Source organism: Pelodiscus sinensis, chromosome 27 (genome assembly GCF_049634645.1).
Source record: "Pelodiscus sinensis isolate JC-2024 chromosome 27, ASM4963464v1, whole genome shotgun sequence".
NCBI lineage: Eukaryota > Metazoa > Chordata > Testudines > Trionychidae > Pelodiscus > Pelodiscus sinensis.
The window spans coordinates 17,726,098-17,737,171 of record NC_134737.1 but is presented as its reverse complement, the minus strand read 5'-3'; the positions used below and the strand labels follow the sequence as shown (position 1 = coordinate 17,737,171).

Below are 11,074 nucleotides of genomic sequence, written 5' to 3'. Positions count from 1 at the left end.
GTTGGTTTTTTTTTTTTCTCCCCATACTGATATTGTGCTCAGTAGTACTGTTTAAAATGGGCTTTTTTTCATACTGAATACTGATCTGCTTCAAGAAAAAAGAATGTTTTGCAACAATCCTTTTTTGAGTTTTTCCCTAAACGAAGCCACCTTCTTCTGCTTGTGAATAACCTGTTGTGATGGACAGAGACCAGCCAACTTACAATGGGAAACAAACTTACAAGAAACATCTCAATCCCATTGTTCTGCCTAATATTAAAACAAGGGGTGGGGAGGGAGAACTAAACATGTTTAAAGTTCTTTCCACCCCCTTCCCCTCCTCTTGTTCTCTTAATTCAGTTCCTGTCTTGTTTGGCGTGTTCCATTCTGAGTGGTGAAAGTGTCCTTTCATTGAAGAAAATGTGAAAGTTTAGCAAATGAGAAACGGCATAAATTATAGTCACCACTTAATACCAATATAACATCACTGACTGACTTCTGTTTTGGAGAGAGGAGACCTTAAAGGCTGAACCAACTCGAAGATCAGAGTTGCCATTCCTAATATGTCAAAGCTAAAACAAAGCAGCTTAGTTCCTCTGTCCATCAGAAGAAAGTGTCACACACAACCCCACAACTTCCATCTGTAGAATAACAATTTGCTCACCGTGGGCACGTCTAGACTGTTTTTCAATTTCAAAAGAGGATATGCAAATTCTGTGGGATTCCCACAAAATTTGCATATTTTCTGATTGCTTTTTCGAAAGTGGGTCTTTCGAAAGGGAAAGTAGTGTGGATGCGGGGTTTTTTTTTCTTTGGGGGTGAAACCTCTTTTTCGGAAAAAAATGTTCTTCCTAAAAAAGATTTAAGCGGTTTTTCGAGAGTTGTTTTTTTCCCGAAAAATGCGTCCAGACTACTTTTCCTTCCAAGGACCCGTTCTCAAAGTGATCGGAAGAAGATATGCAAATTCTGTAGGAATTTGCATATCTTCTTTTGAAATTAAAACGTAGTCTAGACATGCCTCTTGAGTGGTAGTTGTGTAGTGCTGATGGTGAAATGTAGAAACAGTAAAACCTATTTACCTTGCCAACCATAAAAATCTATCAGAAGTTGAGTGAAAGGTGCTAGTACAAATGTCAGTCCCATTCCTGAGCGGGCAATTGCATTAGCTAAAGCCAGTCGCTTCTTAAAGTACCTGGCAGTCATCACAGCAGCTGCCTGGTACAAGCAAGCAAAGCCCAGCCCTGCAATAGAAAAAGAAAGCAGATGTCAGTGCCCAAGAAGTGACTCTTGTGGCACGAAGTGAGGAATAGAATTTTCACCTCCATGCAAGTGAGGCACTGAGCTGCTAGCTCAGCTCAGGGCCTACCTCAGTGAGGCCACACAACTAAGACTGTGTTGCAAAGCTGAGAGAGCCCTTTGTAGAAGCTGTAGAAACCATTTCATATTTAGCTAGAGCCATCTTGTATAACAGAAACCATTTCAGCTTTTTTCTCAAGCACGTAGACCAGAGTGAACTTTCTGTCACCCCGTGAGAAGAGGCCTACAGGATGGGCTATTGATATGTGTTAGTTGGGCTGGTTGGGACAGGAGATGTACGCCCTCGTACCTGTCCGCCATCTTGTTAATAAGGCTTTGTTTTTCCAAGTTTAATTGAGGATTTCTGTAATTGGATGCCCTGTCGTCAGACTGTTTGGCTAAGGGTATAAAGATACTAGGATTGATTGTATTAGTCAGCCTTACTGGGCCCGGCTCTGCTGGGACTACGTTTGGCTCATGCTGTGCTTTATTAATTAATAAAGCTGTTTGTTAGCTGCCTAAACACAGAAGAGCGTTTTTGCTTCGACAATTTGGAGGTTCCACTCAGATTCCTAACGCGCCACTTGCCCGTATAGACGGACCAGCACTCCACTTCCAAACCTCTCAGAGCGCTCAATAGAAGGTAAAGGGGATACCTGTTACGAAATCTCCTGGTTGACGGCTTGGGATTTGGAGTGATGGTCGGCCGTTGGGGTAAGGGGAGCTACGGAATTCAATTTTGTGGAGTAGCTAACATTTTTGTCTGTCTGTGTTTGTCTTTGTCTATTAGACCTGTCTTATATGTGTCAGTTCCAAAAGGGCACACTGGTGTCTCTAGTGAGGCAGCCATGTGCTGGACCCTCTGTGTTCGGACGCTGAAAGCTGGTGTCGTGCCATTACGTGCTCTCAGCACACAGAACTGTGGGAAAGCTTTGTTGACTTTCTCTGTTATTTGTGGACATAGTACTGACCTCTGAGGCTAACCCCCGGCCATAGTATTTCCCCATTCCACCAGGTTGTCTCCAGGCGCCAGGACGTGGTGTTCTGCCGGGCTGGGGCAGGTGCCAGAAACCTCTGCGAGCCAGGTGGACTTTGAGTCCAATGCCTCGCAACCAAAAAGGGGGGGGGGGGAGATCAGTGCGAGCAGGCGGATTCTGATTCGGTGACTCGCAGAAGAATAGTGTAAGCAGGCGGACTTTTGGTTCGGTGCCTTACAGAATCTGTTCAAGCGTGCGCAGAAAATGGGGGTAGGTCAGTCTACAGGAATTCCAGTGCCTTTATGATAAATGCCTTCTGGTATAGGATCCTAATGAAGTCTGATATTAAGTGCCGGGTGTCTTAGGGCAGTGCCACTTAATAGAAACCCATGGGAACTGGACAGTAAAGAAAGATGCATCTAAATGTGAAAACTGTAGAGAAAAAATGTGTGTGGAAAATGAGTATGAATGTAATGAGTGAAGAATGAATGCCGCTGCATAGGTCTGAGACTTGAGCTGATCCCAGCTGCGCCAGGGCTCTCCCACGAGGGAGCTCTGAATGCAAAGGAGGGGGGGTCAGCTGAACCTTGAGACTCAGCGGATATGTGAGGGAGTGACGACTCCCCTTATTTCATGAGCTGCTAAGGTCTGACACTAGACCTGGCAGACTCTTTGTTTGGAGCGTGTAAAGTTAGTTTAGTTGGGGGTTAGTCTAAACACCCCCCACTCTGCTGAAAGGCTCCCCTGTGTACTACATGTACGTGCATAATGGTCCAAGGACCTGTAAGCATTTAACAAATTGGAAAAGAGGAAAAACAAAGCCTTATCAACAAGATGGCGGACAGGTACGAGGGCGTACATCTCCTGTCCCAACCAGCCCAATTAACACATACCAATAGCCCATCCTGTAGGCCTCTTCTCACGGGGTGACAGAAAGTTCACTCTGGTCTACGTGCTTGAGAGAAAAGCTGAAATGGTTTCTGATGTACAAGATGGCTCTAGCTAAATATGAAATGGTTTCTACAGCTTCTACACCTTGCTGGGTGTGGAAGGAGACTGGATGTGATGCACACAAGGAAATGCCCAAGCTGTGCCTGTTAAACAATGAACAGTGGTAGGGATGGGTGGGACCCCAGTGGCGCATGGGGTAAACTCTTGGCTCTAGTGAAGTCACTATCATATTTAGGAACTAGCTTCTCCCCAGCTGCATATTCTTCTGAGGGGTTTAAAAAGACCAGATTTGCTATGCATGGTGGATTGAAACAAACAGAAACCTACATAATGGCAAATCAAAACTTTCATTAGGCATTCCTGAAGGGAAGGGACTGCCTTCACTTTGCCTTTAGGGGACACCTTAATATAAATAGGATAATCAAGCACATGGATGAAGAGTTCTCTGACCCTTGTTTTACTGCTTTTGTCAAGCATTCAGGAAAGTCACTCTGGTTGCCTTTTGGCCAAGCGTGTGAGCTGTAGGATGCCACTCACCCAACAGAAGTCCCATAGACACACACAGGAAGGAGATACTAGTGGCTTGTGTGCTAATCAGACAACCACTGCAGACTAGGCCTGCTCCAATGATGGAGGTCAGCTGGTCCCCAAGCTTCCCACAGGCTATAGTGACCAGTGGACCTAGAAGATAAGTCAGGTATGAGGAAAGCAGTTGGAGGACTTACAGGAGAACAGATGATCTAGAACAGCTCCAGGTATATAGCATCTAGGGTAATGTTCTTGATCTTACCCTGCTCTGAGAATCACGAGAGCTGCAAGGGGAGATCAAGCTATGCCCGTGGCAAGAAGAATAATCAAATCTCTTGTTTGGAGATGGAGTCAGGAAGGATTTCTTTAACCTGCTCCCTTTAGACAGCATTGCTTAGTTAAAATGGTGGAGTGTTTAGTGGTGGGAAAAAAGGGCTTTACTGTGACCGACAAGGTATCGGAAGTAGGATACTGCACTAAAGGGATCGGATCGGGCATGGCAAATCCTGCCCGGAAAAGCACAGTGACTTGTCAAGGCAGTATTTAGGCAAACCCTCCTCTCTAAAGATTTCCTTGTGCTAGAACCACCAGTTCACCTCCCCTAAAGTGCTGGAAGAACTTCCTTAGTCAGCCATTGGGCACAGCCCTTCAGACAGAGGCCTGGGAAGAACAGGTATGATAGGACCAGTCAAAAGCCTTTGAGTGCCATTGTCCCTGCATTGAAGTGGTTGTCATCTAGCCCTGCAAGGCTGTTCATTAGCCAGGTCCATTTCACTTTTTAATTCTCTAGGAGTGCGAATGAATGTGCCAGTTGCACCAGTATGTATAGACCCTAGGAGTTTGGCAGGCCATTGCATGTCCACTGCTGAACTTGATCAAGTGGACTTAATTCAAAGAGCAGTACTTTTCTTTGCTACTTTCTGAACTGTAAGCGCCCCTGCTGACCTGCTGAGAAGCGGAGGGAGGACATGATGGAGCCGATCCAACTGGTTTGTTCCGAAGAGCCTCCCACCTCTTCTTGAAAGACCACAAAGAAAATTCCAAAGGTTTTCAGCATTCCCATCACGAGCACATTTACCTAAACCCAAAGCAGATGCAAGTGAAATGCTGCACGCCATTGGAAATGGATCCCTGGCCACTATATCCTCTCCCTGGTCCTCAAGACTGATTAATCATATATTTGGGGAAAAGCTAACAAGCTAGTGTCAGGAAAAAATTCCCTTTCCTCCCCGTATACATACATTATTGCAAGTGGGTTGCTGCTTTCTAAGCCATCTGGTAGTGTCATGTAATGGAAAAAGGGGAGCCTTTGTCTGGTAGGGTTGAGACATTCCGTGGCTAGGTTTCAGTGGCACCTACATTCCAAGTGGAGCAAAGCCTACCCAGTATGGGTATTTTTCCAGCAAAGGAACAGAAGGGCATTGCATGTGAGACGTGTTTTTAAAAATGTAAGATGCCTGTGGTGAACTGCATTTGGGGTATATCTATGAGTTCTTACAAAAACTTGAAATCTCAAGATTTTTTTTCAAACAACTTTTGTCAGTGATTTACTAACAATTACTATAGTGTTTTAATTCATTGACAGATCAGAACTGATTGGCTTTTTTGGCATGAGTATTAGAAAGATTTCCCTATCAAACTGCCATGCTCCCTTATTGTAACTGACTGGTAAACAAGCAGGTAGTAAAATGTACTGAACTCACTTGTCAGGATGTCTGGCTCCTATTCATAGCTTTGCTGTTTTGAGCTGTGGTGGTCTGAAATATGGGTAATAAAAGGCTCCCTATCTTGGAGACTTAGCTAAACAAGCTTGTAAAGAGAGATCCAAAGCCACAATGTGCTTAATGAAGTAGTACATGTAGTTATGATTTGCTATAATGTACATATTGCAGGTAAATGCATGTTCTTTTTGCAACTGCTTAGCAAGTAGTTCTTGTATATAGGCTGTGGGCCAGATTCCAGAGTTGGCAATTTCTTGGGAAAAGCTAGTTTAGGATAGAGCCTTGGTTAAATACCAGTTTCCAACTCCACTTAAATTGGGAAAAATGAATTAGAACATACTAATGAAAATTACAGGAAAAAAATGTGGCAACTTGATAAGTTTTGCAATAGACAACCTACTGTATATTAGAGTCTGTCTGTCCATCTATCCATGAGTCCACTTGTTCAAGAACACCTAAATGGGAAGAGCTAGGACCACCAAATTCGGTCGGCAGCTTCCTCTTACAGGGTAAAGCCAGGTCAGAGATTGGCTGTGCCAGGACGCTGGGCTGGACTGGGATTGCTTTCCACCAAATGGAAAGGGAGAGGTGTGCTAAGAGGGACAGTTATACTCATGAATGAGCAGAGGGGGGCAGCAAGCATGGGGGACAGTTAAACAGGCAAATAAACACAGGCCTGGGAAGCAGCTGCTGGGCAGCAGCACGGCCCTGACCTGCCTTAGGGAGCAGTTGCCAGCAGCTCGGTGGCCTCCAGGCCACTGCTGCACAGTCCCTGCTGTCCTGGACTGCTCCTGGGGAGCGGCTGCCAATCGGCCTGCCTCTCTCCTCTCCCTCCTTCCCCCTCAGCCCTGGGGAGCAGCTGGTAGGCTGCGCAGACCCCTGCTGGGCCAGACCCAGGCAATGCTGGGTAAGTCTTGTAGTATTTATATAATGTGAAAACCAAGGAGTCACGACATCTGTAACTTCTGTGAGAGAGTGCCAAACCAAAAGGTCCAGCCCTTCTGCTATTTAGCAGTGTGCACACTGCAGTTTTAATTTGTTTTTGTACAACAGCTTACAATTTCTGAATCTTCCGCCCTATGGAATCAGTTTGCCTTCAGTTACAAAGTCTGTGGTGTACATTGAAGAAAGTCTTTTAACATCGAAAATACTTTGAATGGGACTGACAGGTTTTTACCACCCTGTTTTTTAAAAAGCTCATAAATGCCGTCCCTGCCTGAGTCTCAGATGCTGTAAATTGGTGTAGCTGCATTTACACCAAATGAAGATCTGTGGCCTTTCCCAAGAGCCTCATGGAAGGATATAAAAGTTGGATTCTTCCATGGCTATCAAGCTAACCACTGTATGATTGCAGCAGCTACAGTGAGTACCCCTAGATGGCAGTCCTGCAGCACCCCCAGGTTTTGCACCTGGCTTCTCTGCCCCTGAGGACCAGTTTTGCAGCTGGTTCCTACAGCCCCAGGTCCAGACCTCGGGCAGCCCCCATGGGGTCCTACCAGCCCCTCTGTGGGCTTTGCTGGCCTTCCTGCTGCTCACTGGTACTGCCATGGGCTCCGTGGCCTTGCCAACTGGTCCCGGGCTCTGCAGCTGGCCCCAGTCTAGGGCAGTGAGGGTTGCCATTTGCAGCAATAGAGTCCAGGCCAGGAGAGTTGGCAACCTGATCTCAGTTCGGGGCGGGGGGGCAAAGCTCAGCACCCCAACCCAAAGTAGTTCCAGTGCCACTGAGCACTTTTGGAGACTTGGAGGGAAAGAGGAAGCAGTCACAAGCAGAGAGTACCAAGTCCAACTGCTGCTTAATGAAGGGCAGAGATCAGGCCTCTTTCTGAACTAGTTACCCATTTCACTGTGGTGAGCACAATCTCCACCTGTAGACTTGCAGAGCAGTGTGCTAGACTCAAAGTAGGACTCCCCTCTCCTTGGTGGTGACACAACATGTGCAACACAATCTGGTATTGTCATCTAAAGCCACGTCTAAACTACATTCCTCTTCCGAAAGGAATGTAAATGAGCCCCATTGAAAATGCAAATGAAGTGTGGATTTACAAATCTTGTGCTTCATTTGCATAATCGAGTGCTTTTTTTAAAAGGGTTTTTGGGGGGGGAGGGGACCTGTAGTCTAGACTGGGTTTTTTTTGGAAAAAAACCCTTTTAGAAAACCCATACACCTCATTTTTTCAGGAATACAGGTTCTCTCAGAAAAAATTCTCAAAAGAACCCATCTCAACTGCAGTTTCTTTTTTGAAAAAGCATGCTCACGTGATTATGTAAATGAAGTGTGAGATATGTAAATCCATGTTTCATTTGCATTTCTGATTGGGCTCATTTACATTCCTCTTCCGAAAGAGGAATGTAGTTGAGACATAGCCTGAGAGAACACAACCTGTGAACACGTCTTTCCTCCAGGACTTCACTCCAGAGGGCCCCGCAGGGTTCTCGACTTACCAGAAAGAAGTGAAGCACAATCATCCATCCCCAGCCTCCATCCAGGGCTGTGGGCACCTCTTTCTCTTCCTTCATTGCTGGTGGTTGATTTTCTGCCCCCTCACTTCTTCCTGCAAATGAGAATTGCAGGAAGTAGTCAGACTGCACTTTACTTATCAGGCTCCTTTAGGGAAACAGGACTCAGGGCACTCCTGGGAAGTGAATTCTACTTTAGAAACAAAAGCTGACAGAGTTGCTTTCATCTGTAGAGCCCTGCATGGATACAAAATTTGCATCTGCATCTGTATCCCCAAAAATGAGCTGTGGCTAGCCACACTGGCACCTATAGAGGTGGATCCCTGTGGATATGAAGCAGCTGTCTGCAAATTTGCAGGGTTCTAGAGACAGATTTTGTATCTGCATCCACATCCATATCTATTAATCTATCCTGCCTCCTGTTCACCAGCCCCTGCAGTGCTTAACCTGGGAGGAGATATTTGCATTGTCAGATGGCCAGGTGCTTTTAAAAAGATGTTTGGCCTGGTTAGCCCTTTGGGAAGGAGGCGCTCAGGCTTGCAGTGTGGCAAAGCTGGAACTCAGGTTTTCTAACTCCCACTCTCTTACTCAGTTCTAGACAACAGCTGTCCCCATTAAAGGTGACTCCTGGATATTCAGGTAGGTTTCTTTGGGGTATGGATACATAATTCAGACTGTGCCAGCGGCAGGGAGCCTGCTTCACCATCCCTTCGATTATTATCCCCAGATGTGTGCCCCTGAGCCTCTTCCCCAAGCCCTTTGCAACCATGTGTCCTTCACCAGTTACGGATGTGGGCTGGCAAGGTTTGTGTCAGGGTTTGCTCCAGGAGTTCTGCCTCATAGTGCAGCAGAGACCCAAGGGAGGAGGAAAGTAAACAAACTTTTCTCTTGCCCTCTGAATAGCGCAGCTGAGCTGGGGGGAATAGGAAGGAGATTGTAACCCGGAGCTTTAAAAGCTTTTCTCTTACCGTCTGGATGATGCATGAGATGCTGCAAAAAAGTAGATTTAAGAAAAATAATTTCTCTTCATTTGTTGTTGGGGCTAGCTGTAGCCTCTTGCTTTAGTTCCCTTAAGTCTGTTCTTTAATTTCTCTCTGCACTAGGGAACACGGGGTTCATTCTTCTGAAAGAAGCCACGAGGCAGAGCTAGCAAAAAAAAAAAAAGCCGCTAAATGCAGGGCCTTTTGGACTTTATCCTCCCCTCAGGAAGTCATTAGCATATTTAAGGCATTTTAGCCCCACCTTTCCCCCATGACGGAGGGTGGGGAAACAAAGCTCTCTGAAAGTATCAGTCTCAATGGAAATTCGAGCCCTTAAAGGACCAAGTACCATCCATAGGCATTTGGGTTTGCTTGTCAGTCACCATACTGACCAGTAGGTGGCATTAATGAACAAAACCAGCTTCCAGCACAGGAACCGGATCTGAACCTGTCTGTCTCAGCAGGTAGAGACGGGCACCAGAAACCTTCCTGCTGCATAGTAGGTTGCATAAGCAAGACCAGATCATTTGTTATTTCTGAATTCACTGATGTTGGCGGTTCATTGAGTCCTGCCTAGACCCCTGCCTGAAGCTGACAACTGCCTCAGAGCTTCCAGGCTAGAGCTAGGTCTTCATTGCTAAAAGTAGTGGTTTTACTGCAGGGAAATGAATACGCATTAGCTAGCTGCTATAAGAGCCCTGTTGCTTTCCCAAGAGGTCAGGCAGTGATAGGCATGGTGCTGTCTGTTACCTTGCAGTGCCCCGTCTCCTCTAGTCTGCAGGTGTCTAGCTCACCTGCACAAGTTCACTGCTGAAACCTCTTCTTTCAGTGGAGACATCCTGTGCTGAGGCTGAGATTTGTGCTGCAACCTGGGGATAGGGAGCTCCGTGAGTGAGACGGATTAGCACTGGCCACAGGTGAGATCTGCTGCCCTTGCCAGCAATCGGCTCTCCTGTGGCAGCTCTGCCACTTCAGAGGCCATGGCAGTGCTGCAGGCTGGAGCTGGCTCTGGCTGTAGAGGCTCCCCTTGGAAGTGGCTTAGTAATTCTGCTACACAAGCAGAAACAGAGCAGGAGCGAGTTTGCCAGTCCCCACTACCCTAGACTAGGATTCAGGTCTTACCCAGTCTCCTTTATGCTCAGCCTGCCTTATGCGGTTATCTGCTCTGCTGTGTAAAGGTTCCAGCCCTCGCCTATTTTAATTAATGCCCTGAGCCCCTGTGTTTGTTTAACCCTCCCTCCCTAAGCTGCCATAGCTGTCACTCAACAAGGAGCAACCTTGACAGTGCTATAAACAAGGACCAGTGTAAAGAAAGATGCAACTTCCCTTACCAGCAGATAGTAAGAAACACCTGTATTGTTTAGAGTAAGCCTGGGAAAATACACCTGCTGTTTCTGTTCTTCAGCAAATATGGCTTTTCCCCTAAAGTAACTATGTAGCAACATGTGGCACTGAACTTAAAAGCATTCCTTCCAGATGATAAAACTGAGGCCCTTAATGCATCTTGGACAGCTTAAGCAAGTACTCTTGAATTTCCTTAATGCGCTGTTTGGTAATGGAAAGACCATGATTGGCAGAGCCATAAGAACAGCTTAGTCCCTGTTACCATTATAGGAAAGCTGAGGGTATCAAACAGCTTTTAACAGTCAAATAGGAAGCTTGAAAAGGGATTCCTTTAGACATGCCCCATTTGTGTTAGCAGGCAGATGGTGCAATCACAAGTTCTGACAGCGTAAGTCATTGGGTCTAGTACTGTCTACTGATGGTGGCACTTTGAGTCCACCATTATATAACTCAGTATTAAAGCTGCCTTACACTGATTTAAAAAGGCATAAAGCAAAGATTGCACCTGTCTGGGTTAATTGGGACATGGTCAGGTCAAATTTGGCCTCAAGTAAGCTTTTACTATCCATAAGACACTTTTCCATATATGCTTGAACACCCAGATAGTGGGATTAAAACAATTTTTTCCTTGCAGTGTCTGCAATTCTAACATCATTAGGGGGTAAAGTGAGACCTGAAACTGAGATCTTGATACATCCATTTCCAGTGTCACAGTAACAGAAGCAAAACATTAAGTAAAGATAGCCTTAACTTCAGTTTTAAACCAAGACCTATGCAACAGTTTTGAAAAGTATGTATATTGAAAGGCATATAGGATTAAAGGTGTTTTACAAAATCTTAA

The 11,074-nt window shown here is 45.8% G+C and overlaps 2 protein-coding genes across 20 annotated transcripts in view; one reads left to right on the top strand and one right to left on the bottom strand.

Moving 5' to 3' along the window:
* The window catches only part of SLC16A4 (solute carrier family 16 member 4), a 19,068-nt gene extending 10,051 nt beyond the window's left edge, over positions 1 to 9,017 (bottom strand). For 3 of the 8 annotated variants that reach the window (XM_006132398.4, XM_075910266.1, XM_075910262.1), the window contains exons 1-5: positions 8,878 to 9,017; positions 7,895 to 8,004; positions 4,677 to 4,809; positions 3,741 to 3,884; positions 1,059 to 1,220 (exon numbers count right to left, since the gene is read on the bottom strand). In XM_006132398.4, coding sequence (XP_006132460.2) covers positions 1,059 to 1,220; positions 3,741 to 3,884; positions 4,677 to 4,809; positions 7,895 to 8,004; positions 8,878 to 8,893 — 565 coding nt within the window. In that variant the 5' untranslated portion in view covers positions 8,894 to 9,017. The remainder of the gene's footprint in view (positions 1 to 1,058; positions 1,221 to 3,740; positions 3,885 to 4,676; positions 4,810 to 7,894; positions 8,005 to 8,877) is intronic. The other 5 variants (XM_006132399.4, XM_075910263.1, XM_025189330.2 and 2 more) reach the window with 5 other exon arrangements.
* RBM15 (RNA binding motif protein 15) overlaps positions 1 to 11,074 on the top strand; it is a 42,784-nt gene extending 31,710 nt beyond the window's left edge. For 9 of the 12 annotated variants that reach the window (XM_075910256.1, XM_075910258.1, XM_075910250.1 and 6 more), the window contains one exon: positions 6,649 to 11,074. The gene's annotated coding sequence lies outside the window, so the exon portion shown is untranslated. The remainder of the gene's footprint in view (positions 1 to 6,648) is intronic. The other 3 variants (XM_075910261.1, XM_075910257.1, XM_075910259.1) reach the window with 3 other exon arrangements.